General features: G+C 57.9%; 1 protein-coding gene across 1 annotated transcript in view; it reads right to left on the bottom strand.

Annotated features, from left to right (window-relative positions):
- EFNA2 (ephrin A2) overlaps positions 1-16,939 on the bottom strand; it is a 40,512-nt gene extending 23,573 nt beyond the window's left edge. Inside the window, exon 1 of the mRNA XM_030509139.1 lies at positions 16,300-16,939. Within this exon, the coding sequence (XP_030364999.1) occupies positions 16,300-16,421 (122 nt within the window). The 5' untranslated portion in view covers positions 16,422-16,939. The remainder of the gene's footprint in view (positions 1-16,299) is intronic.
- Positions 16,940-27,857: the final 10,918 nt, after the last annotated feature.

The raw sequence follows: 27,857 nt of genomic DNA, 5'->3' as shown, positions 1-27,857 counted from the left end.
GGATTCCCACAGAGCAGCTGGAGACGTGCTGCCAGGGCAGAGCACAGGGAGCTGCTGCAGAGCACCCGGCACACACTCAGCCAGCCCCTCTCCCACCCCACGGAGCTGCCACCTCCCGGCACTTGGGTTTCCTTTCACGGAAGGGGGAGCTGAGCAAAAACGCATCAATTATTGAGCCGGGGCGCCGCGAGCTCGACGCGTCCCCCTTGCTAATGCCGCTCAGGTAGAGCCGCGCGGAGCCGCAGTCAGACACCTCCCGACGCCTCAGCCGCAGGGCTCTGCCCGACGCTTCAAGGTCAAGTTTTCTGAGGCTGACAAAAGGCACTGGCGGCCCCGAGTGATGCCATGTGGCCAACGGGACTCCCACGGCAGGATGGTGGGGCCCCTGATGGGATGGGGACACTGCGGAGCTCCCAGTGGGATGGGGGACACAGCGGGGTGCTCCCGACCATGGGATGAGGACCCAGCACGTCCTTCTTTAAGCAAAGCGACTCCCATAACGCCGTGTGGGAGGAGCGGGTCTGGCCTTGCTGGCTGCACATGGAGCAGCAATTGGATCCAGATGTTTCCCGCAGCAGCCCGGAAACTGCTTCCCCCCATCCGGAAAGTGCTCAGCAGCCCCTTCCACCACCCGCAATGGTTTGCTCCGACACGCCAGCACGAGCAGGGCTGGGTGTCCACCAAGCTGGGTGCCCACCAAGCTGGGTGCCCACCAGGCTGGGTGCCCACCATGCCAGGCAGATGGTAGCAAAGCCAAAACCTAACTCCAAACCTCAGTCTATGAGGACCCAGCCACAATGTCCAGGCGCGAGCAGGTTGGGAAAGGGCTGGCAGGTGGCTCCATCAATGGGATGCACAATGCAGGTCACCACCAAAGCCATTCACTCATAAGACAGCCCATAGGTCCCTGTCTCCCCCTCAACTGGGTGCCCAGGGCAGAGTGTCCCCACACAGGACAGGCATGTGGCTTTCTGGCCCCTCCAACCTCAGACCAGAGCAAGGAAAACCACAAGAAAACCTCAGAAACCCATATGAAGAGCCAGAACCCAAATTCACCCACTCTCACGTTATTTAAAGCCCATCGCAGCTTCCAAGTCCTGCAATGATGTGAGAATCTCAATTACCATTAAAAGAATGCATTTCTGCTCTTTGCATTATGGAGAAAAGCCTGAAAACCAACCCCTGGGGATTAAAACAACTCTAGAAAGAAGAAAAATAAAAAATTCATGTAATTTTTATTATTTAACACCTGGCAGTTGGCAAACCAGTCTGTCAGCTGGGGGGAACTGGGGCCGAACACACCTTGCAGAAGGCAGGGAGATAGGGCTGGAATCCACGATCCCAACCGCACGGCCATGCAGCCCCCAGTACCAAGCACTCCGCACCTCGTACCAGGCTGACGGCAGGATCTGGCTTTAAATGGGTTTTTAAACACCTCTGAGCTTGTGGGATGCAGCGTGCTGCGGAAGGACAGCGTGTTATTTTTATCGTTGCATTAGTTCCAGTTTAATTGCCGGGATGTTATTAACTGCACGGAGCAGGGTCCAGGCAGTAGGGATGCTGCTATCAGTCTGTCCTGCCCCGAGCTGCCTGTGGTGGGATGGGGTTTGGATGCAGCACATGAACATTGCCTCTTCTCGCACTGCCGCAGCTCCAATTGGTGACAACCAGGTGACAGGAGCCATGGACCAGCGTCAGAGCCTCCCGGCTCGTCCTCTCCCACCTCCTCCAGCTCCAACACCCCTTCCCTTCCCACACCAGGGAAGGGAACAGCCCCAAAACCCCTTCCCTCCTCCTCCTCGCTCCAGTGCAGGTCCCAGTCCCCTCCAGTGCTCTGCCGCTGGGGGTGCTCCCGCTGCCACAGATTATCCAGCCCCGGTGCTCCATCGCACCCCATCGACCCATCCTGCCCAGGACACAGCATCCATCACCAGCCCCTGTTGGAAATCGCAGGTCTCCAACATGGCAAAAAGTCCCTGTCTCGTGCCAGCACTCACGGCTGGGCTCCCTCTGGTCATGAGGAGCTGGGAAACACGCTCAGCTCTTGCTTTGGCTGCTCCCATGCAGGAAAACCTCCCACCAGTGATAACCCAGAGACGCCCAATAACCTGGAGATGAGCTAATCCCGGGTTTCACACCCGACACCTCAAAGGGCCCGCAGGGACCCCAAAACCACCGCCGGCTCCATCCCCACAGCGGCAGAGCAGGAGGGAGGCGGGAGAGCGCGGCACAGCAGAGCCGCTGCTGAGAAATCATCTCGGAGGAAACAAAACCTGCCAGTCAGCGATCTGACTAATGGCATACGGGAATTAAGACACTAGAAAATGCCCTCCTGCGCCTGCCAGCAGCTTCCCAGGCAGGTGTGCTCCCAACAACCTGTTTTCACAGGGAAAGCCGCAAGTGTGCTCAGCGCCTCAACTCACACCTCTCCCTGCACATCCCGACCCTCCTGGGACCCCTGCACAACCCTCCCATTCCAACCCCTGCCATCCCACTCCCAGCCCAACAGCCCCCAAGATCCTGGATGGGATCAGACCTGGGATGTGGGATTTGCTGGAGGCAGTTTCCCACAGCATAGGTGGGGACAGGAGCATCCAAGCAGGTCGAGCCCGCTGGGGATGGGGTGCCAGAGGTGGCCGAGCAGGCTGGGCAGGGATGAGCGGCATCACGTGAAGGTGACAGTGGCATAATCCCAACATACGAACTGCTTCCAGCAGGGAAAGCAGGGCAAAGGAGAAGAATGAGGCCCAGGCAGACACACCGGGGTGCTCCTGGACAGCCCTGGTGGGACGGCTGCCATGGGGGGCACCCATCCCAGGGCCTTGCTCTCCCCCCAGTGCCAGTGGCCTCCCAGTTTCGCACTGGAGGCACATCTCCAGCAGAGACTGGCGCGGTCCCCAGGCAGATTTGCTTTATAGGGTCATGGAGGAAGGTACCGGTGCGGAGATATTTAAGCAGCATTTTACCAGCGGAAAAAATTAGAGCCACAATATTAATTAATCCTCAAAGCACTTTACGAACATTAACTAATTACGCCTCCCAACCCCTCTGCGATGGGGGAAAGGTATCACTGGCCTCGTTTTACAGCCAATGAAGTGCGCGGAGGTGACGTGACTCACCCAAGGTCACTGCGAGCGGGTGAAAGTGGGAAGGGGACCCTGACAAGACCTTACAGCACCCAAAATGCATCCCATCATCCTGAACCAGGTCCCAGCATCCCAGTCCCCATGCAGGGCAAAGAGTGAGTTGAGGGGCATGAGTCGGGACCTCCTGCACCATCATGGTGGGCAGAGCCCAAGGGAAAACCCACCAGAGGCTGGGGCAGCCGGTTAAAATAGAAAACGCTGAGGGGCTTTATGGAAAGCACAAACGACCCTGCGCGGTTTAAAAGCGATTAGAGGCCCTGGCTGGGTTATCAACCGGTGTCTCAATCACGCAGCATCGATCCAGATAATAGCCGGCAATTGTTCAGATACAATATCATAAAGTCACTTTAACTACAGCCATAAAGCTTCCCCCGCCTGCAGCCACCGCTGGGCGCTCCCCACGCCATGGGGATCGATAGCAAAGCCTCGGCCATCAGCACGTGCTGGGGTCTGAGGGTGGCAGAGGGTGCTGGGGGGCTCTGGGCTGGGGTGCAAGGGAGCAGCATCCTCAGGCACCGACCTCTCCAGGGACAAGGCCACCCAGTGGGGTTCCCTGCCCTACGGTGTCCCCCAGAGATCCCCCCCTGCTTCTGCTGGGAGCAGAGGGGACACTGAGCCCCCCGGTGCTCCCCTCAACACCCCTCCTGAGCACCAGGGTTAGGGGAGCTCAAAGGCAGCTGCTGAGATTTGCCGTTTCAAGCTTTAATCCGTGGGATTTACGGTAGTCAGGAGGAAACGTGCGGCGACAGCCACAGCCCCCCATGCACACACCGGGCTCCCGACCACGCGGCGCTGGGACGCAGCTCCTCTGCTCCCCACAGCACCAGGGGGAACTTCCCACCATCAGCTCCCAACACCAGGGTGATTCCAGGCCATGGTCCCTGCCCCAGCGCAGAAGCAATTGCTGGCTCCGCTTCCCAGCCAGAGCTCCAGGGGGTTTATTCAGCAGGGGGACACTGCCAGCAGCCCCTGCCCGCGCTGGAGCTGCATCCTTGCCCGCTGCTTCCCACTGCTTAATGAGCACAAAATAGTTCCATGTTGCCAATTACTTGGTTCGTTTGTGCTGCTCCGGGCAGCGCTGGTGCAGTGAAAATCCCACTGGAGCTGCCCCGGCCCCCAGGCGCAGGGGGCCGAGCATCCCTGTCCCCACCAACACCCCCCAGGCCCTTTCATCCCGGTGACAGCCGCTGATGCTTTCCCACGTCCCCAGCATGACACTGATGCGGCTGTGGAGGGAAAGTGAGACCTTCCCGGGATTTAAACTGCCCTTTAAGGGACTTGGAGAAGCCCCAGCTCTGCCCCGGTCATGCTCAGTGTCCCCACACCAAGCCACAAACATCCTCAGGGCCAGGACTGTGGCCACCCCAGTGTCCCAGAGTCTCAGGAGCAGAGATCCCTGTTTCCCGGTGTCAAAGCCAAGCACAATTGCACAGGCCAAGGTGCCCATCGTGTCTCTCGCGGTGCTGATGCTCCCTAAGCATCGCGGCAGGATCCAGCCCCTGTAGAGCGGGTCCAAGCCTAAGCTCACCAGGGCACGGGCCGGTGCCTCGCACAGCTCCATCACTGTGGAATGATGTCGGGAACAGCTCAAGGGGCTGCTGGAACCATCCCCAGGCTTCAGAAATCCCCTTTCCAGCTTATCCCCCAAGTTCCACTCTGCTGATTTACACAAGCAGAAGATGGTTTGGCGTGCGACGTGCCGCTGTGCCAGCGCCGCAACCCCTTTCAACCCGAGCAGCACCACAGATATGTGCTGGACCTCGCGCTGCCCCATCCCATCACAGTCCTGGCAGGATTTAGAGCCAGGAGAGCCCTCTCCCCTCGCCGAGATCGCTGCTGCAAACACCATCATTATAAAAACATTAAACCAGGCCAGTCCCCAGGAACAACGTTCCTCTTGCTGCTGCTACACCTGCGCCCATAAATCCTCCCTCTACGAGGCAGCCCGGGGGGGTTTGGGGGTGATTTATAAGGTGAAGTTATCCAAAAATATTGGTGTTTTAAGGAAAAAATAAAACAAACCCCAGCTGGGCTCCCCCCCGCCGGCAGGAACCGGGGCTCCTGGTGATGCCAGGGTTTTGCCCACTTGGGACAATGAGGGTGAGAGGCCATGTCTGCAAGAAACCACACAGCCCTGAGCCACCATGGCCCCATCGGGGCTCCAGAGCAGCCCAGAGGGTGCCCCGGGCTCTGCAACTGCACAGCCAACGCCACCGGCACCGTTCGCTGCCGAAATTCCTGTGTCTGGCCATGGAGCATGGGGACGCCGCATGGTAGGGTACAGCACGGGAGAGCAATGTCCTTCTCGATCTCTCCATGCACTCTACAAATATTAATTGCTTAATTCAGGCTCTGGCAGTGATCCTCACCTGAACAGTGGAGAAACTGATGCTGGGAGTGGGGAAACCATTTGTCTCCGTGTAACGAGCTGGAGATCAGATCCAGAATCACACCGAGCTCGCTGTCTTAGCGATGAGAGCATCCCTCCACCTTATCCAAAAGCTTTCTATTTTAAAAGACAACATTATGATTTATTATTATTAAACGGCTTCGAAATGCTTTCTGGAGTCCAGATTCCTGCTGCTGGGCCCCCGACACCCTCACTGCCACCCAGCCCCGCCAGCACTTCCGATCCCAATGCTGGGGAGAGCTCTGGGAAGGAGCCAAGGCAGAAAATGAACAAGTGTGGATGGGGATGAGCTCAGATGGTCCAGCCAGAGAGGCAGCAGTTGAGTGGCTGCACCTCAGAGCTGCTGACCTCGAGAGCCTGCGCGGACAGGGGCTGCAGGCAGGGAAAGCCCGGAGCCGGTCAGAGGCGAAGGGAATTCGTGGTGATGAACACAAGGCACGCCAGCGCCGGGCGGGCTGGATGCCACTCCTGGAGCACACATCCTACACAGAGCGTGATCCCCGCTCCCGTCCCTCGTTTTAGCCTTTAATTCCACCTCACAGAGCCGGGCAGCGGTGCAGGAGGATCCTGGTGCTTCACAGCACTTGGCACCCACCTGGCTCCAGCCAAACCAAGACCTGCGAGCCTGAGGCAACCTAATGGAGATGGTGTTGGACGGGAACTGGAGCCAAAAGCCATTCCTGTTTCGGATTCTCTGTGAGAAACGAAACCCAGAGCACCGCTTTGACTGGGATTTGCAGCTGGAGCTAGTGCTGCATCTGACAGCGGTTGTACAACCGCAACATGGTGCCGGTGGCAGCGGGACAGCCCCCCTCATCCCTATGGATGTGGCATGGCTCAGGACTCTGTCCCGAGTCCTGCAGTATTGCCGGAGCCTAGCAGGGTGGCACCGGGTTCTCCCTGAATGAAGGAGCTCGGAAAACCCAAGGAGAGGGTTTGAAGATTCCAAGGTGGACACCGAGCCCTGACACACGAGGCTGCCCCGGAGAGAAGAACCCTGCAGGGTTCAGGATGACAATTATTTCCCCAAATACAGGATTGCCAGGCCTGGCCAATTGTCTTGGTAAAAATAACACTAAATTTGGAGAAGAAACGCGAGAGGAAGCGCCGGTCAGCAAAGCACATTTGTGTGATGGGGAGCAGGGGAATTCAAGCTGGAAGGCCTGAATATAGAAAAAGCTGATATTCCTGGTGTGAAGGGGGAGAGGAGGCTCATAAAGGTTCCCTTTAATTTCAGGGCAAGAGGAAAATAACTACTTAGCAAATGGTGATGTGTTCTTTTGAAACACTGGCCATTTTGGAACACCACCGAAATAAAAGCGCCCGTCCCAGAACTGGGGTGGTTCCACCACACAAAGCCATGGATGCAGCCACCAGCACAGATGAGGGGACAGACAGCCCGTCCTGACACTCCGCTGGTGAACGGGGATGGGGCAGAGCCCCCAGCATCGCTCCTGCAGCCTAAAGCCATATGGGGCTGGACCAGCATCCGCCGGCACTCCAGAGTAGGATGCTCTACCCCACGTTTTTCCACTCAATTTCCTTCCCCAGTCAGCAGGAGATAAATCCCTCTGCCGAGGCAGGCGGCCGGAACGGCAAAGCCGGCGGTGCCAAGTTTAATAAGCAACCCTGATCAAGAAACCAGATAATAATTGGGATTATCGAGCTGGCTGGGAAAGAGCTTCCCTGGCTCCCGATGGCCCCTGGCAGCCACTTGGGCTGCTCCTGGCCACCTGGTGGCAATGACACCTTGGGACGGCTGCTGGGCTCGGCGAGGCTGGACACTGCCAGGGAACTGCAGGGATTTATGATTAGCTGTTTATAATTACAAAGAAGCCAAACGATAACCCTCTTTTTGGGTCAGTACCTACAGCACAAAGGGACCCACCACCAGCCTCTCCGTGTGCCCCCCCAAGTCCCACAAGACCACCTGGGGACCCCCAGCTCCCTCCTCACATCCACATCCCGGCTCAGGGGGTGCCGCTGCGGGAAGCTCAGCCGCCGAAATAATCCTGTCGCGGTTGGATTTTGTGCAGGGCGCGAGGTCCAGGGGCTTTTTTCCTCAGTGGAAACAGGATTGAAAAAAGGAAGAATTGGGATTTTTAAGAGTTCTCTCCAGGGTCAGGCTTGGCTGATTTCATTTTACTGCAAATTTAAACCCCCCTATTTATAAATAAATAAAAGAAAAGAAAATAAAAAAATCAAGCCAGGCTAAATAAAACCCCACTGGAAGACACAGTCAGAAATCCTGCTGGAGGCCAGGCAGAAATAGCTGTAGCCAGGCTGAGTGCTCAGAAATATTTGTATTTGCTGTCTAAACATTTTATCTGTTTCCTAGCACATGGGAGAGTTTTGCTCTCCGTGTAATGTTAAAGAAAAAATAAACCCATACAAATAATTCCTCCTCTTCTGCTGGAGGAAAAAAAAAAATCCAACGAAACTTGGTTGCACCAGAAACAGCAAATATTCCACTGAAATTGAGCTGGACACCACGCTAATCAGATAGATAGAGGAGACGATTCGGATGCATGAGGAGGAGGGATGGGGATCTAACCTGTCTTTCCCCTTTCCAGTCGTTACAAACCCCTTGTGCAATTCACTCGCCTATTTGCCAAAGCTGGAGCCAAGGAAGAGTTACAGCAGCCCTGAAATAGAGAGTTTAATTCTTGGAGGGATTTCAGCATCATGTGGGGAAGGAGCTGAAATAAAAGCATGTTCCTGTATTGAAATAAAAAGTACTGAGTGACGGTTTTAACCTTCGTGGGGGCCGGTAACGCTCCTGCAGCGCGCGGTGGGAATGCCGACGGTGTCCGTGCGGATGCTGCAGCCTCACCGCACACCTCGGGGACCCGCGGCACCATGTCCAGCGCCAGGCTGGCGTTTGGTGGGTCTGACTCCACACAGGCAGCCTGTGCTTGCACCAACACAACGAGTGTATGTGTGTATATGACACACGCATGTGCACAGATGTCACAGCTGCAGGAAAAAGATGGAAAACACCAAAAATGCAAAGCAAGGGCAGTGGTTTTCTGGTGAGGAGGAGCTCCCACCACAGCCACATCCCGCAGGATTGCACCACGGCTGCCCCTTTGGCACATTCCCACCAGGACATGGCTCAGCTCTGTGGCCGCCTCTCGCCCAGCAGTGGCATTGCTCGCTGCTCCTCTGCTCTTGCAGCTGGGCCTTGGAAAGCAAACATGGGAAGAAGGGAAAAAATTAACAGGGGGAGGAATACAAAGAGTTTTAATCCTGGTTTACGCCCACATCCCTATCCCTCCATGAGGGAAACAGCAAACAGATCTAAGCAAGGCTCGGGAATAGGAATGTGGGTCTTGCTGGCCCCAGTGCTGTTTGGCTTCACTGGAGGCCATGAAGTGTCGATAGCCCCACTTTAGGGCATTTAAATCACTGCCTGGGATTGATACGGCAGGGCACTACGGGAGCCCAACACTACCATCACCAGCCTCACTGCGCGGGCAAGTCAGGGGCAAGCTGGGCAGCGGGGAGCCCGGGAGCCCTGCCCGAACCCCAAGCCCCTCTGCCCAGGACCTCACACCCACCGCCGGCTGCGCTGCCCCATCCTGCCCCAGGGGACCCCACCAAAGCCACCCCATAAAGCCATTCCCTGGCCCGGGACGAGACCGAGCCCTTGCTGGCAGCCTGGGAGGGTGACCCCAAAGCTCCTACCAGCCTTTGCACTTCCATCAGCTCAAACAGGCTCATTCCCCTCTCCAGGGGTCAGAGCCCTTACTGTCCCAGACGCTCCCCAAGGGCACAAGGGAAGAGGAAGTCATTCCCTGCCTTCGTTATTATTCTAGGGAGAAAATTTTCCTCCTTTGTTTTATTTTTCCCCACTGTTGCCGCTTTGACCACCTCATCCCGCTCTGAAGTTCGGAATCCTCCCACCCACCCCTGATGGGGGTACAAAGCCCAGCTTCAATCAGCGGGGCAGGGCGGAGGCGGGTGTTTTACCAATCCCTTTGGAGAAGGACCCTTTCTCCCCCCGATCACGTCTGCGGCATTGCCATCCGGCACATGGAGGAGCCGCATGAGCCGCCGCAGCCTCATGCACGGTGCTGCTCCAGCCCCACCGGACACACACGATTCCAGGGGCAGAACCAGGATTGGGCAAGTGGAGGCCAAAGGGGGGCAGCAAGGACTCTCCATCGGCTCCCTCCGGCCAAAGCTCTTCACTGATAGGGGCGAAGGCTCAATCCAGCATCTCACAGAGGGATGGGATAAGGTCAAGAGGAGAAAGGCAAAGCGGAGCAGGATTTGTCCCGACAAGGGCACGCACATCCAAGGGATAACCCTAGAGGAACCCTGCTTTAAGCACCAAAATGAAAGATGTGGCCTAAAGGTTACCCACGTCCATGAGGATGGGGTGGTGCAGAGCTGTCACACCAGAGCAGACACTAGCAACCTGCTCCCAGGCTCCGCCAAGCACCAGCACACCAGCCCCGTGGGGTTTTCACTCCTCCCCAGTAAGTAGGGATGGCATTTGGGGCTCAATATGGGATTTTAGGCAAAGCCATTCCCTGGCCACCCTTTGGGATGAAGCCCCAGCCCACAGCCTCCACTCTCCTCGGCTTTTGAGTAAGGAGCCTCATTAAGAGGTAATTAGCTCTGGAACAATGGGAAGCTGTTTAGCAGCCCAGCCACAGCAGCAGCAACAAGCAAAGGGGGAAAGGAGAGAGGAGAAATAAATAACAACACTCTGACCGCCCATGAACACACTGGGACTGTGGAGGGCTGCAGCACCCTGCCCAGCATCCAGCACAGCACCAGCCTAATGGCTCCCTCCTGCTTGCCCTGCTCTCACAGCCTCATCCCTTCCCAGCTTTCCTGCTGGGGGCAAAACAGCCCGGGAGCATCGCAGGGGCTGGACGAGCCTGAATGGCCCCATGGAGCATCCCGACATTCTCCCACCCAGCCGGCGGCACGGTGGGGACGGCAACAGGGACCCCAAGCCCATCGGCCAGGGCAGAACGGCTGCCAGGCTGCTGGCAAAGAGTTTGCACCCACACAAGCACCCCTACACACCAGTGAAACACAAGCCGTGTTGTCGGGTGTCCCTGGCTTCAGAGACACCTCCTGAATTCACTGGCAAAGACCAAAGCATCGGTGGTGGCCACCTGCTCACACCAGCACTTCTCAGGCTTCAGACCCATTCGCCGCTGCAGCTCAGACCACGGTACAACTCGCACCACAGCGCAGCCACGGAGGCAACCCAGGAGTTGATCTTGGTTTCCTGATGATGCTCAAGGCCCAGGGAAATGGCCAGACTTCGGGCTAAAGCACGTTGGGCTCAGATGGGTCATGGCGGAGGGGGAAAAAAAGACTCTAAACTCCTCTTAGGAAGCGAAGGTAAGAAGGGTAAGATCTGCTCGCCCTCCATAAACCCCATTACATCAACGGAGCAGGGCAAGATCTCTGCCCCTGAACAAGGGTAAGATCTGCTCGCCCTCCATAAACCCCATTAAATCAATGGAGCAGGGCAAGATCCCTGCAAGATCAAAACGAAGCCTCTCAAAGTCATGATTAATACCTAACACAAAAGAACCGAAATTTCCACCATCAAGAACGAGGAGCTATTTAAAGAACAATTGCTGCAATTTTACAGCCAACCCGACAGATGAACCTTGTCAAATGTCTGCAGGTACGGACACAGAGAGCCACAGCCACCGGCACACGGGACATGCAGCGAGACAGACAGACAGACGCATGGCTGGGCGAGAGCAGACCGGGATGCTGAAACCTGCGTTGACAGACATGCAAAACTAAACCTACACGTCCCTCAGCCCACAGGTAGACGTTACATACGTGTATAACATAGGGATGGTTACAGCCACGCCAGTGTTTGGACATCTGTGTTATTTATGCGTGTGAAGTGCATGCATGCATGTGTACATACACACATATATATGAAAGCACTTTTAAAGCTTTCCAATGGTAACTGAAAGCATCTCTCTCCCTCTCACCCTTTGCACCCTTCTCACTCCCCATCCTCTTTGTGCCTCCCCACTCCGGGACACGCAGGGGGACACCGTGGACTCCAGGAGCTACTGACCCACTGGCAGCGCCACGCGCCCCCAGCCCATCCTCGCATTAGGATGCGGCGCATGGCTGGCATTTGGATACCAAATGTGCAACCAGCAGGGAATGTAATTGCGGTCCCTAGAAAGGGACAGGCAGAGAGACGGAGACGGGCAGGGAGAGAAAATCTTGTCAGAGACGCTGGACCTGTTTGTATCTGCTCTCCATTAACCACGCTCGCCGCAGACCTGGGCTGGTGAGGAATAGCTAACACGGCTTAACGGGCTGGAAAAGAGGGGTGGGGAGGGCTGCAAATGATCTCGGCACAAAGGGAAAACGAAACAGATGAAAACTAAAAGAGCAGTACTGCACAGGACACAGGACGTGGCCGAGGACCAGCACCCCCAACTGCCCCGGCGCCTCCAGCCCGGAGAGGGGACTCGGCCTGATGGTGATACGGGAACCACGCAAGTGCTGGAGTTAAAACACACGTTAAAATCACTCTGAGGGGGAAATGGGGTGCCCTGCCTAAGGGAGCGGGGCACCCAAAGGTCCCAGCCCAGGCAGCCCTGGGCAGAGCTAAGGAGATGGAGGTTTGGGGAACCCACCCCATGGAAGGGCTGGCACCAAACCCACCCCAGCACATATACACGGGTGGGCACATCCAGTGCCATGCCTGAGCCAAGCCATCCCACTCAACCGCTCCTCTCCAGCACCAAATTCCCTGGAAAAGCCAAATGCGCATTGTCTCCGCTCCCTCGAAGGAGAGCGGCACACGCGGCTGCCATCGGCCTGGCCCCTTCACCCCAGCTCCACCATCCCTGCGCATGGATCCCCATAAAAGTCCTACTCTGCGGCCACCATGGTCCCTGAGCATCACCTGAGCTCCTGCCAACTGCGGTAAATCCCCCGCTAGAAACCATTTCTCCGGCTTCCCAATGCCGGTATTGGGGAGTGCGGAGGAGCAGAACTGACCCCCTGCTGTGCTCACCACCAAAACAAGAAACGTAAAGAAAAAAAAACAGAAAATAAACCTGCTGAGGCGAAGAAATGACCTCAGTTAAATATAGGCCATGAGCAAAATCTAGATCATTTACAGCATTTGTATCCGTACTGTAAACAGAGAGGAAAATACCCAATACTGCACATTTCCCCCTCTGGAGATAGCGAATAGGGGAATTGCATTTGGCTGCAGGAACACTGTCATTCTGGAATTACTCTAACCTGCCCATTACATAGCTGTAGGTAGAGCGGGGGACAAAAATGAATCTGAAATCCTCTGTCCTTCCTCAGCCTTCCAGAGGTTTCCAGTCGCAGCCCCAAGGCCACAGGCTGGGAATCCCGGGATCAGGGACCCTCTGAGGACAGGTCACTCCTTCCCGCAGACCTTTTCCCCCTCCCAGTGCTGAGGATTCCCAGACCCCTGATTTTTTCCCCGCATTGTAGTTGCATCCAAGACGCTCATCCCAAATCTTACTGCACAGGGGTCATGCGAGTAAGGGGGAATGGAGCTGGAGCCCCTGACCTGCCCAGGAGATGCCATCCCACCAGCGGACACTCCTGGACATTGGTTCAACCTGCTGTGGGTCCCAAGGCTGCAAATCCATCCAAGAACCCTACGGGCAGCTCCCGTGCCACCGGCCACACCGGCTGGAAAACACAGAGCAGCCCCATGGCCTCTGGGACCCCATGGAGGGAAGAGCCCTGTCTGCAACACCAGACCCCTGCCCACAATGCCGGACCCCTGCCCAGCTCTCGTGCCCTGTGGTCCCATCTGCAGGAGCATCACATGCGGAACCTTCACCCACGAGCAGCCCCGGCCCTGCTGCTGCCTGGGCACAGCCAACACATCCCACCCTGGGGATGAAACACTGTTAGTGAGTCTGTACGCGCTCCAGAGCAAAACCCCACAGTTATCTGTGGGTATCGAAACAGCGCATCATTATATGGAGACGTGTTCTTCCTCCTTCGGCTATTCCCAGGATAATCCAGGAGTTCCATCCAGCACGGCCCCAGACACCCTTTTCCAAATGCAGGCTTACAAAATCATTTAGGGGAAAAAAAAATGAAACCTGTGAATCCACAGCGAGTGGCTCAAATATCTCCACAGAACAGGCAAACTGCAGCATCCCGAGGTAGCGCTTATTTTTAATTTAGACCCAATTATGAAATATAGAATTATTCTAATCTGGGCAAATCATATTGACCAGGAGATTTATTACTGTCTTTTATAAAATATAGATTGCAATAGAAACACAAGGAAAAAATATTTATCAACAGATCAGGTCTGTGGGTTCAAACAAGCACCAGGCAGGTTCACCTTCCCTTTTTTTTTTTTTCCCCCCACCCTTTTTTTAATCCTTTTTGATTTCCCCTTATTAAATATTGGGGGAGAGAGGGGGAGAAAGAATACAAGGGACCAGAAAAAGCATCTATACTTTGTTCTTCGTTTTTAAGGATGTGGTAGTTTTCTAGTAACTCCAGAGAGACAAAATAAAATCACCGCTGGGTTCAAAAAGGAAACCAGGAGAAAACTCAATGACAATTTCTACCTTTGCAACACCCAATAAATCGCCTTGAATCCCAAGACCCAAAGGTGCACCCAGGGAGCGCCTCGGCCAACTGCGACACAGGGTGCTCCCGCGTTGGGGAAATGTGGGTCACATCCCGGCGCTGCGACGTGCCTGCGGAAACCCACCAGCCATTGTCTGCTCGTCCCTCCGACCCCGCACAGCTCCTTTCCTCTGCTTCAGTTTCTCCTCAAATATATTTTCCTTGCTAATATCAGGTGTAGAAAAAAGCTGGATCTGTGTAATCATGACCCACTACCTATTTTCGAAGAGAAATTCCCCACTGCCTTTCTCTGCGGAGCCCATCTCAGCACATACAAGGGGCGATGGGACACGGGCAGCTCATGAGGCCAAGCCGAATCCATCGCCGGGTCCCGCGCCAGCTCCCAGGACATGTCACCCAAGGACCAGGGGCTACTTTGTGCTGTAGGAACCTTTGGGAGCTCAATCTCAGCCACAGCCTCGACCGCTCAGTGATGCTGCCCTCATCTCCACCAGCCGGGATGCCGGAGTTTAACCAGGGGAACCCCTTGCACATGTTTGGCGTTTGGGAGAACAAAAGGAAAAGAGCCCAAAGTGTGGGAGCTGGGGAGGACCAGGAACTGTAACCAAAAACTTTGCAATGGGAAAAAAAAAAGGGAAAAAAAAAAAATTCCCTGCCTCTTACAATCCCCCACAAAAATGTGAGGGAGATAATAAAATCCATATGCACCGCAGGCGGCCCGCGGCGAAGGCACCGCGCGAAGGCAGCGCCGCGCACAAAGGCACCGGTTTGCCCCAATTTTGGGGCGGCACAAGGGGCATGAGACTGGGGGCAACAGCACCGGGATGGTCCCCCCAAGCGGACGTGGTGGCTGCATGGGCACCGACACTCACCAGGGTCCTCGGCCCCACGTGCATCCCACCGGCTCCAAAAGGCAACCGGGAACTTCAACGAAGTGCGATGGTGTCACCGGACACTGCTGGGTATTGTGGCGGAAGAGGAGAAGGTGCCACCGAGGATGAGCCACATTGCCATGGCCCAACTCCCCCCTGCCCTGCCCCAGGGCCAGGCCCCACCGCATGGGCACCCATGGGTGACCATGGAACACGCTTCACACCAGAGCACGGAACAGTCCACACCTAGAGGCAGCAGCACCCACTGCAGAAGGGAGCTGAGCATCGCCCTGCAGCCAGCGCAGGGGGGACACAGCAGGGCCTGTTTAGCTTTGAGTAACTGGGGGGGGGAAATGTGGTTTTGGTCATTTTTTTCTCTTTTACACGAGTCCCCAGTGCCCGGCCCGGTCAGACCCTGCACTGAGCACCGAGGGGAGCTGAGGGGGGAGTCTGGGTGGTCCCAGCCACCTGAACCAGGAGCAGAATTAATTCATCCTCACTTCCAACTCTCCAACGGGATTTTTTGGGGTTCCTCAAAATGACGAATAAAACCACAACAGAAATGAAACTCTCACTGTGGGAAGAAATAAGAACTGCTTGGGGGGTGGGGGGGGACCAACACAAAATATTCAATAAATCTAATAAACCCAAACACGGAGCAGGGAACTAAACCGACGACGCAGCCATTTCTTTTCCAAGCTGAAAACCAAGCGGGGAGCGGCGGCCGCGAGCTCTGGCCTCGCACCCCCGCCCGCACCGCCCCGTTTTGCCGTTTCACCCCCAAAACCGTTGTTCCAAACCCTCCCCGGGCCGCCCCCGGCGCCTTTCACCGTATTTCGGGTTTTCCCGCAGGACCTTCGCGGGACGGGACCGGTGGGACAGGACCGGGGGGAGAAGAGATTTGAACTTCGCCGAAGTTGGGCGTAGGGGAGCCGGGGGGGGGACCGGGCCGCAGCCGCCGCGGCACCGCTCCCCCCGCCCCGGGCACCCGCAGCCGTGGCCGTCCCCGGGACCGCGGGTGATGCTCCCGGCGCTGCCGCAGCCCCCGGGGACGGCTCCCGCCGGAGCCCCGGGAGAACTTTCGGAGGGGGCAACGGGACCCGCGCCGACCCCCCGGGGCCGCCCACCCCCTTTACTGGAGCAAACCGGGGGCTGGACCCGCAACGGACGGCGGCGGCCGCCTGTCACCGACCGGAGGGTGGGGAGTGGAGACCAGAACCCCCCCCCACCGCTGCAGCCCGGCCCCGCCGCCCCGGCTCACCTGGGGTTGCTCCCGTTCCAGTAGACAGCGTACCGGTCCGAGATAACTTTCCCGGTCTCGTCGGTCCAGACGCAGACGCCGACGAGCGCGGCGAGCAGCGCGGCCGCCTCCCAGCGCGGCATCGTCCCGGCCGCGGCGGGCGCGGCTCCGGCCGCTTCAGGGGGCGGCGGGGCGGCGGCCGGCGGAGCCCTGGAGCCGGCGGCGGGCGGCGGCGGGCGGGCGGGCGGCCCTCACCATCGCCCGCGGCCCCGGGCGTCGTCAGCGGGGAAAGTTGGGGGCGGCCGCGGCGCGGCGGCACCGGGGCAGCCGCATCCCGCGCCCGGGGCGGCGGGGACCGGCCGCTTCCCGCGGCGCCCCGGGATCGCCCCGGCACCGGGTGCCTCCCCCCCTCCCCGCGCCGAACTTCGGCCAAGTTCCTCCGAGCCCCCCTTCCCCGCACCGCCGCCCGGCACCGAGCACCCGGCGCTACCGCCGCACCTGCGGGGCCGGAGCGGGACGGCGCGGGCGCAGCCCCCGAGGCCCCCCGCGCGGGCTCCTGCGCTCCGGGGACACCGGAGAGACAAAGGCCGGGCCGGGGAGGCCGCCGCTGCCTCAGTGCCGCCGCGCCATGCTGCGCCCGGCCACGCCCCGCCCCGGCCACGCCCCGCCCCGCCCCCGGCCCCGCCCCTCCCCGCACGGCCCCGCCCCGCCCCGCGCGCCGCCGCCTCTGACACATTGTTGCCACCGGCGGCCGCCGCGCGCGCCCGGCCCGGTGCCAGGGCGGGGCCTGGGGGAGGGGGTCGGAATTTGGAGGGGGGTCACCGGTAGGGCTGGGGAAGGGGGGGGGGCCTTTAGGAAAGGGGGGAGGCAGCAGCGGGAGGGTGTCTTGGGAAGGGGGGGCAGGTTCTACATTGGGGGGTGCAGCGCACGGGGGGGTGCGGTACCTCGAGGAAAGGGAGGGCTCGGGGTTGCTTTGGGGGGGGTCACATTAGGAAGGGGCGGAGGGGGCCAAGGGCAGGGCCGGGGCAGACGGACAGACGGACACGGCGTCCAGGGGCCGCGCCAGCAGGAGGGGGGAGCCCCCCCCCCCCGCAGACATTTACATTTATTCACCTCCGATGCAGGAATAAATTAAACAATAATTTGCATCAACGCGTCGCGTTCCCTTGCGGAGCGCTCGGAAAACGCTGATGTGGGGATAACGGCTCGGGCGGCACCGCGGGCCACGGCCACCGGCACCGCCACGGCCCCGCCACGGCACCACCACGGGCACCGCGACCCATGCAGCGGGTGGCGGGCACCGGGGCGCCGCTCCCGGACCCCGCAGCCCCCCAGGCGCAGAACGCTCAACAGATGAACCCCTGTTGCTCCAGGAGCAGACTCGGGCGGCTCCAGAGCCCCCGTCCCCAGGGGTTCAGTCCACCGGGGCACCCCCCAAGCCCCTCCCCGGTGCCTCCAGACGTGAACACGCATCCAGCCGGATTCACGACAGCGACAAGGTGCCTATTAGAATCCCCGGGAGCAGCAGCCGAGGCGCTTCCGCAAATCCCGCTCGGCGCCTGTCTTTATGCTTCAGCATCCAAATACCCCCGTAAAGCTGCCTCCACCTAATGCGCCTTTAGTTGTGAGTTTGCTGGCGTTAAAAGGGAGAAGAAGGTTGTAAAACACCTCCAAGTGCTGCATGTAGATAGGTGGGATATAAATAAAAGATGGATCATTGTCATTATTTATTTAGCGGATCTATTTTGGAAAACTCAATGGGCTGTGGGGCTCCGCATCCCCCCCCCCAAAAAAAGTAAAAACAAATAAAGGCAGAATTATTTTGGAATAACGCTGCTGGCGCATCCTCCCACACAGCAAATCCTCATCCTCCACCACCAAGGTTACACATCCCTTTATCTGACTCCCATCAAGATATTTCTCTATCAAGCCACCGACAGCCAATCTTTCTCCCTGTCAGAGGGAAGCTATCATAAAGCTGTCTGCTTGTCTGTCACCTTTATTTGTTTTCATTTATCCAGCCAAACCACTAAAAGCCTTTCCAGGCACACCAAGAGGGCCGGTGGTGGCCACCCCTGGTGATGGGTAACGGTGAAGGGAGACCCCAAAGAGCCTGTCCAGAGGTCTCAGGGGGTTAAACTGCAGCTCAGCAAAGCCTGGGGCCAGCACCACCCACAACGGGGATGTCCCAGGGTCTGAAGTCCCTGGAGCTGGGCCACCAGGAGACTGTGGCACCCAGTGGTAAAACCTCTGGGATGCTGGAGGGGTGGATGCTTTTATGGGGTGGATCCAGCAGGAAGGTGCACCCTCACCCAGTGCATCCACCATGGGGTTCACCCACTTTGCGACTGCTCATGGTTGTGCTGGGGCAGAGCTGCTCCAGGGGCAAACATCCCGAAGGATATCTGACCCTGGATCAGCTCCCCAAGGACCTACTGAGAGGTTCCTCCACCCTGCAACACCAGAGGGACAGTTCTCACCTGAGGGGTGCCCATTGCCCAGCATGAGCAGGACCTACAGCATGTCCTCCACCACCAAACCAGTAGAGGAGCTGTTGGGGAACTGGTTCCCACTCCCTAACCCTGAACCACTCCACGTCAGGCTCGCTTCCCTTCTGTCTTTTTTCCCCAAGCTTTGTTCTTGGAAATAGCTAAACAAATTTGGCTGAAATTACAGGAAAAGACACCTCAACTCAGAAATCCAACCCTAACAGTAAAGCCATCAGCAGTTCAAGCACCAGGTATTCAATAGCAGGATCTGCTCCAGCCCTGCCTAAAGCACCTCGAGCCAGGCTGGCCAAGAGAGGCAGCACCTTTTATTAGACCAACTGGCAGAGCTGGAGAAAGCAGAGCAGCTTCCAAGCATGTGGGTTTCCCAGACAGTGCAGAGCTCGGCCTCAGGCAGGCGGCACAGGGGGACTGGGGACACCCGCTCTGGAGCAAGAGACCATCCTGCCCCATGGCACCCCGCAAAGGGCTTTGTATGAGGATCGGGCCCTTGTAGAGGGAAATACCTTGAAGTCATCATTACTAAATTAATCAAGCTTCACAGTATCCCTCGAGACGAATCAATTCCATAGTTATTTTGTGGACAGAGAACAGAAACAATGCAAAGCCCATCATGCTGCCCTGTCGAGTTTGGTTGGCCATGGTTTGGGTGCCGGTTCCTGCGCTCACCACCCGTGAATCTGTGGCCATTCAGCAAATTGTGGCCATGTGAAGAGGCCACGGCAGCACCAGGCAGCGCCGCCGAGTCCTGCTGCTTCCTCCCGTGCTCCACATGGCTTTCCCCTGCCCAGTTCAGCCCAGCTCAGCCCAGTTCTGCCCAGTGCATCCCAGTTTAACCCAGCTCAGCCCAGATACCCCAGCTCAACCCAGTGCAGCCCATCTCCACCCAGTACAACAGCTCATGCTCCAATGACGCTGTGTGAGGTCATGGATCAAATTCACTGGGAAATGGGAAGAGCACAAGGAAAGAGGCCAGCTGATCTCTGCCATCCAGCTCCCGGCGGGGGTTTGTGCCCCAGCCCGGCCCTGGTTTAGTCTCTACATGCCTCTGCCCACACAGCGCCCAGCACCAGCTTTGCATGTAATGACTTTTTTTTCTTCCCCCTTCTTGGTAATTGGAAGGAAAACATTTTCCACGGGTTTTCTTGCTTCTTTCGAACAGCACCGGGTTGTTTTTCTTACCAAACAAAAACAACTATTTGCCTTAATTATTGCAAATCCTCATATTCCCAGCCCCCAGCTACTCGGGGAGGGGGGCAAGGCTGGGTGCAGGGAGGTGTAATTTACGCCCTTTAGCTTTAATTGTATCAGCCTAGAAATTATGGAAAGTATAGAAAAAAATAAATCCCACCGAAGAGGTGAACAGTCGCCGCAGAAACCCCGGGAAGAGCCGGCGCGAGGCTGCCGCCGCCTCCTCACAAAGCCTGGTTATAATTTAGCTGCAACAGGAAAAACAGGGGCCCCGGCGGGTCCCTCTGCACTGAGCACAAACCCTCGCGCAGCCGCAGGCCCAAGCGCGGGGATCCCAGCCGGCAGCGGGTCCATCCCTGCGATACAGCACCGCGGTTGTGCCAATAACACCAGCACCGACCCCCCCAACCGTCCCAGAGGCCGTTTAGTGCATTCGGAATTTAAGTAAAGACATGTATGAGAAATTAAGGGCTGATTTACAGCTGGTCCTGGGCAGTCACAGGCAGCAGAGCAGGAGGACACGGGGTGGGGAGGGAAGAGACAAATCCATTAAGTGACCCAAACGTCAGGAACCTCAAAGCAATGCAGAGCCATGAGGGTGTTACTGCTGGCTCATTGCAGCTTGGGCCACTCTGCTCCCCAGATGATGCTGATGGCAAAGCTCCTGACCACGGGCAGCCCTGCCTGTGCCAAGGAACAACTGCTCCATCACACCAGCACCGCGCCGGCAGGATGTGGGCAGCACATGGTGAGGGCAATGAGCCACTGCGGTGAGCTCCGACAGTGGCTCCTACATCACTCGGGGTGGCTGGAGCCAAGCTCTGCGATGCCAGGCTGGGAGATGGGCCTGGCTCAGCCCAGCCCCATCCCTTGTACAGGGATGCTGACACTCGCTGATCACTTCATCTCCATCTATCAGGCTGCCTCCCATGGGGCAGCCTCACATGAGCCCCCAGCCCAGAAACCCTGAGCCCAGAGCTCTGGTGGGGACCCCTGGAGAACCCCAGGCACTGTCATCCCTCCAGAAGGAAGGGTGGGACAGCCCCAAAACCACAGCTCAGGGTGGAAACCCAGGGGAGGGAAACATCCAAACCCTTCCTGCACCATCCACGCACTGACACGCTTTGCCTGGGGCCGTCCCGGGCGCTGCCTCCCCAGAGCAGGCACACACCTTTCCCCCAGCAGCACCGGGCATGTTCTGCTGCTTCATCTGATGCTTATTAAACCACCCAGCCCTGAAATCCAGCTGCAGATAAAGGCTCTGCCATGGCCGAGTCATCCCACGCCGGAGCCGTGCCAGCACGGGCAAGCTCAGCTTCATGGCAGGGAGCACAGTGGCAATTTGTGGCCACGGTCCCTGTGAGATGCCAGCACTCGGCTGTCAGATCCGTGCACCCCTCGCAGCAGCCACCCTCAAAGCAATTTGCAAACATTAGTTAAACCACAGCCCCTTCACGAGGGCGCGTGGGAAAGGATGTAGGATATCCCCTGGGTGCAGCTGACACCTCTAAACCAGCCCCGTAAAACCCACCCCGCTGCAGCACAGGAAACTGAGGCACATGGGGATGTCTCTCAAGGTCGGATGGAGAGAGCCTGGGAGAGCTGCCTGGGGTCTGTGCCCCCTTCTGCCCGCAGTGGTGTCTCTGGGTGCCAAAGCCCAGACGCTCCTTACCGGGGGGGGCGGTTTGCTCCTGAATTCAGTCCACCGTCAGGGCTGGGGCAGATGCCACCAGGACAAACCTCAGCCCGTTTGAACAGATCAGGGGTGAAGGTGAGGACCAGGGGATGGCCGGGCTGAGCCCTTGCTCCTCCTATGGTTTAAGTTTCCAGAGGAGCCAAGCTGAGCTCCCCGAAACACCCCCAGTGGTGAAATGCAGGGAAGGGAACAGCTCTTTGTGAAGAGCCTCCAGCTCCCCATGTGTGCCAGGGCAAAGCTGCCTCCTCCTGCCTCTACCTGCAGCCCCAGCGCCTCCGTCTTCAACAACCCCGTCCAGGGCTGCACCAGCAGCAGCCAGACCTCAGTGCCGGCATACACCCCAGGACTGAGCCTGCCGAGGGCTTGGCAGGGATGGACAGACAGCCATCCATCCCCTCCAGCAGGCGAGCAGCATGCAGACAGACGGACGACCCCGCGGCTGCAGAGCGAGGAACAGCTTGTGCAGATCATTTCTGCAGGCGCAATGACTGCACCCTGTTAGCAGCAATACGGTCCATCCTCGGGAATGCTGCACCTCCGGCTGCTGCTCTGAGACCGCCAAGTCGGGAGAGCCCCTTCATGGGGTGATAACACCACCAGCTCCAGCACCGACGCAGCGGGACACAAGCTCCAGCCTGGTCCATCCAGCCTGGGCCAGCACCGAAGCCATCGGTCCTATGCTGGTAGAGGTTTATAGCAGTCCAAGTAGTATTTTCCCATTCTAATACCCCTGCGCAGAGTGAGACCCGCACAGGACAGCCGTGGCAGGAGGGTGGCCAGAGCCAGGAGCACCAGGGAGCAGGGCGAGGACCTTGGGATGCCCGAGACTCCTCACCAGGCGCTGCCCCCTCTGCCCAGGGCGATGGAGACGCATCCCACAGCCTGCGGCCGACCCGGAGCGCTCCGGGGACGTGCCACGGCTGCCGCATGGAGCCCCAGGGCCCGTTAGTTCCCAAATCTTGTGGATCTCACCCAAAGCAGAGGCCGGGCGCAGCGGCGGCGGCAGCAGCAGCGCGGAGCCAAGCAGCACCGCATCGCTTAGCCAACACCCCCCCCTAGTGCCTGTGCCCCTCCGCGGGCTGCCCGGGCCGGGGGCCGCATCCTGCCCAGGCCCTGCGCCACAGCCCCACCCCGGGCAGGGATGCTGCGGCCATCATCGTGGCTTCAGGTTGCTGGTGACAAGCGCTCTGCGCAGCCCCAGTGCTGTTGGTTTGCTTGGGGGGAAACTTTATCACCTGGGAAAACAAGTGAAGATGCTCCAGACCCACAGCCCCCACAGCCCCAAAGCCACACAGCAGCCCCTTCACCCTTTTTGGGTAGTGGGGGGACGCTCCACCCCTGCACAAGGCAGCACAAGTCATTCCCAGAATCACCCCATTCACAAGGACTCTGTGCCACGGCCACACAGCCTGGGCATGTGGTCCCTCTCCCATCATTGCCACCGACCCCACACCAGGTCCCAGCACCACGAGCATTGTGCATCCTCCACGGCCTTCCCAAGCCAAGCAGCCCCATAGGCACCCGACTGCACACCGGGAGCTGCTGAATATGGAAAGAGCAGGGAAAAAGCGTTTTCTGTTTGGCCTGAACCCACCCAAGTGGAAGGGGAAGGGGAGGAGGAAAGGGCAGCCCAAAGAGTTAATCCACTTTGAATTGCAGCGTGGCTCCAGCCAACACGCAAACACACCAGAGCTGACAGCTTGACAGAGACGGATTGGCAGCTCCCGAGGTGAAACATCCCGGCCTGAGCCATGGATCCGTATTAAAGCCCATCTTGAAGGGGGCAGGCTTCACGATGGAGTTTTCCACAGAGGAAAAATTAGTTAAATAAATCAAAGAGTGAGGGGAAGGAGAGCAGGGAGCTGGAACGGGGACCCCTGGGGTGAGTCCCCACTTTTGCCCTCCCCAAACCTGCCCTGGGGTTTGCTGGGCTCCGCAGTGCCGGCAGCTTCCCACGCGCCGCCTGGACCCCGGGACCAGCACAGCATCATTCCTGGCTCCCGTTTATGGGCTGAGCTGCTCCGAGGGTGCTGCGAGGCCGAGGCTTCCCCTGCTCCCGGCAGGACTCATGCAGGATCTTGACACCCTCGACGCAACCCCCAGGAGCTGCTCAAATGCAGATAAATGACAAACCAGGCGTGACGGGAACTGGCTCCACAGGGTGATGCCAGCGTGGGGCGTGTGAGTGACGCGGGTGACGCGGGTGAACGCAGCCCCGAGCAGGCGTTAAAACCCTTCGTGTGGCAGAAAAGGCATTTTCCAGCAAGGAAATAGGCTCGATCCGCTCTGCCCCCCCTGCTCCAGGCTGCCTGCCTGTCAGCAGCAGGAATCACTGATCTACGACGGGTGTCTCTGAGGGATGATAGGGCACCGACCCTCATATTTTCTGCAGTGAGCGCTCCTGTAAGCTACCTTTGTGCTGGAATGATCGGAATTCATTACAGACCACCCCCCACCGTGCCGGGCTCCCAGGGGAGGAATCTGCCAGCTCTCTCCAAGCCTAAATGGGATTAGGTTATCTCCCCGCACCGAAAGTGAGACATGCGCAAGCCGGGGAGGTCCCCGCGGGCCTCACTTGGGGAGGTTCCTCCTCACCGAGATGCGATGGCACATGCAGTAGCATTGCCACCGGTGCCTCAGGGCAGAACAAGCTCTCCACATGAGGATCTGTTCCAACATGGACACAGAGGAGAGGTTTACTCGTGGTGCCAGTGCTGGACACTTTTAATATTGCTGTGGATTTTGGACAAACATCATCATCCCGTTGTCTGTCAGTCACCAAACACCCTCCCCTGCTGTCACCCACTCGTGTTCCTGCAGCTTTGGTCCCACTCTTGCTCAGTTCCTGATCCTGGTGCAGGGCAGAGCCCGTGGGAGAGGTGGGTGCAGCCGGGCGAACCACGGCTCTGCCCAGCACCGGCACCTCTGGCACCGGTGATGCTCTTCCCGGGACCATCCACCATTACTGGCACTGCCCAGGGCCGGCTGCAGCTCCTCAAACTGCTCAGAACTCCACCTCAGGCATGGATCACTCAGCATCCCGACCCTGCAAACCCTCCCTCTGCTCCACTCACAGCCCACAGCGGGGCTGTTCCACCCAGAGGCGTTGCTGCCTCCTGAAGACCACTGTGACTGTGCCCATACCGGTCCCAGAACATAGCCTGGATGGGCCCCCCCCAGCTCTCCTGGCACCCACCTCAGCAGAAGCAAACCAGCTGCCTGGGCTTGGTTTAAGTGCTGCTGCTTTTGCAACCATTCTCCCGTCTCCCTGCGGCTGCTGGATTCCCTCTCCATCATGTCAAACAAATCCAGAGAAAAACATGTTTGACTGCATCAAAGTTCAAACCTCCACCTGTCTGTGTCCCCGAGCAGAGGCCCTTTAATGCTGCAAAGACGTAAACTCCCCCAGGTCTTCATTATGTCTTACAGGCCCGATATTATATCAGATTATGGAATCATTAAACAAAAAATTGTACTCCTCACTGTCCAGAGGGGCCTCTAGTTACCTTGTCTAAATATAACAGCATCATTTTTAACCAAGGAGCTGGTACAGTCCCTTGGGCCTTCATTATATTTCATGGGCCTGGGCTGGAATACCATCTCACTCACATGTTGGGGAACTCATCCTGCTCTCGTGCTGAGGCCAAGGCCCTCAGACTTGTGCCGGCCATGGAGAAGGCTCTGGTGCTGGAGCTCCAAGAGGAGCCAGGCGGGGACATGCGAGGGGCTGCTGAGGTGGAACAAAAGAGGAAGAAAAAGCAGATGAAGAGAGAAAAGCAACGGGGGGGGGGTGAAATCAGAGCTAGGTACGCGCCCAATTATTTTAATTGTGTGTAGGTGCCCTTTAGGGCTCAGTGATGCGTCGCACATCAGTGTTTACTGCTCCGAGCACAACCAATTATGTTTGAACATAGAGGGGCTGAGAGACAGCAAATAAACAAGCAGGCGTGTGGCGGGATCCGCTGTACGTAGGTTTGCACCCATCCGTCAGTGACCAGCCAGGCATGGACCAGGGATGGGGGGCACAGGGCAATCCCCCCCCCCAGCTCCAGGGATGGGGTCAGGGGAGCCCCACGGCACTGCATGGCTGCGGGCAGGAACGCAGCACCCAAGGGGAGAGAACATAGATCTGTTTAGGAAACACAGGGAGATAAATAAAGACGTAAAGATATAGTTTCTTGTGGGGTTTTGACATGAGTTGTCAGAGTTGGTGGTGCGTGTGCTCCTGTCTTTACAGTAAATAACTGTCAGCAATTAGAAGATGTGGGTGTTGCGGAGCAGCAGCTCCGGCACGTCAATCAGGGGTGCAGGGAGCAGGGACCGCGTACCCCCCGGGCAGAGCTGCCTTTGGACCACAGCTTGCCCAGGGCCAAGCCCAACATCAAGGGTCCAACTCCTCCCTGGCTGCTCAAACCACTGCATGGGGCCACCGTGGGACTGGGGCTGTGGAGGGTGGTGGTAGAAACCTGCACCCAGGGGCTGCACTGCAAACACCCTTATTTTGGACAAGGTCACTGTCCCCCATTGCTCATCACAGCCCCGCGCTGGGAGGGCTGGTGTGCAGCTGCCAGAGCCAGGTTGTTCTGTGGGATGTGGGTATGAGGCTCCTTGAGCAGCTCCTGCACCACATTAGTGCCAAAGCATCCGTTTGGTGCCGGCCTCAAGCGATCAGGCGTGGAGCCCCTGCTCTGCCCCAGCACCCCGCGGGCAGAGCTCGCAACAGGAGCCAGCACAAACTCCATGGGATACAGGCCTTTACCTGCCTTGGGAACCTCCAGGAAAACTAGCCACCAGGTAAGTGTATGGAGACACATGGATGAATTCCCTACAGAGGATTTACAGAAGGGTTTAGGGGACCCACACCAATGTCCCATTCCACAGTGCAAAGCTGAGGGCTGCAGCCCTGTCCCTGCCAGCAGCCAGGCTCCTACAATAAACACATCCATGGCAGAGTGATGGATTGCACCTCGAGCCTCAAACCCCGTCGTCCCCACTTGTGCTCCCTGTTGAAGACATCTCCATCACCTTCCTCCTCTTCCTCCCACCCTGCCCAGCAATAACTGACTCTGGCTCCAAGCCTGCGCCTTGCCGCAGCTCTCCCCTTCCCTCCTCCCGGTTTTGAACTCCTCTCTGCTAAGAAGACTGTAACAGCAGTTTAGCCTCTCGATCTGCAAGTTCTTTGACACCAATAACCTCTGCCTTTGTACTTCCTGGCTCAGACAAAAACTCTGCCTTTCAGGCTGGCAGCAGCCAGCGCGGAGCACGCCGGCCTTGGGGCCGTGTAGCCCGGCCTTGATAAGCCCGACTTCAGAGGCTCGTTAGAGCACAGCCCCAGGAGCTGGGCCCCGGGGGAGTGTGGCGCGGGGGACCCCCAGCTCCCGTTCCTATGGCGACCGAGGATGCCGATGTAGAAGCCCGAGGCAGTACTTTTGGTACTTACAGATCAAACCGGCAGGGCAAGCGGTGCTGTGGAGGAATACACAGAGAGCAGGAGATTTAATGACTTGAATTAACAACAGGGGAGCCAGTGACTCCCCTCAGCGCTGGACAGGAGGAGGCACAAACTTTGCCTTGTTGGGTTAGAACTTTGAATCTCTCCTCTTTCCCCCTGCCCTTGTCCTCCCCTCCCCGGTTTAGCACCTGTTTGGGAAACACATGTTGAGGACAGCGAGCCAGGACCTGTGGCATGGGCTGTAAGGCCCCATCCCAGGATGTTGGCCCCATCATGCAACCAGAGACCAAGAGAGAGGTCAGGAAGAAGCTGGCAGAACCCAAACATCCAACCCTGAGCATCCTCATCCCAACACAGAGCCAGGGTCCGTGCCCTGCTCCAGCGGCTGGGGACCAGCTTCTCCCCTTGTAACGTGCTCACCAGTTGAGGGATGGAGCTGGAAGGCAGCGAGCAAAGAACAGCTCTGCCCTGCCGAGCAACAGAAGCCAGGGGCACCCTCAGCACTCAGCTGCCTTCACACCATGAGGACTGGGCCTGTACAAAGAGAGCAAGGGAAAAGAGGACTTGTCCCTGGTTTTGTCTCTCCTCACAGCCTCTTTTCTTCTCTTTTTCCATCGCCCTCCTTTCCCTCGCATGCTCTTTCCGCTCTAGAGCATTCTGTGCTTTACTGGGGCATTAAGAGGCAGCATCTCAAACTGTTTAGTGAAGCATTAAAGGGGCATGAAAACACTCA

This window comes from Strigops habroptila, chromosome 20, assembly GCF_004027225.2.
Source record: "Strigops habroptila isolate Jane chromosome 20, bStrHab1.2.pri, whole genome shotgun sequence".
NCBI classification, from domain to species: domain Eukaryota; kingdom Metazoa; phylum Chordata; class Aves; order Psittaciformes; family Psittacidae; genus Strigops; species Strigops habroptila.
This window is presented reverse-complemented; position numbering and strand designations above follow the sequence as displayed.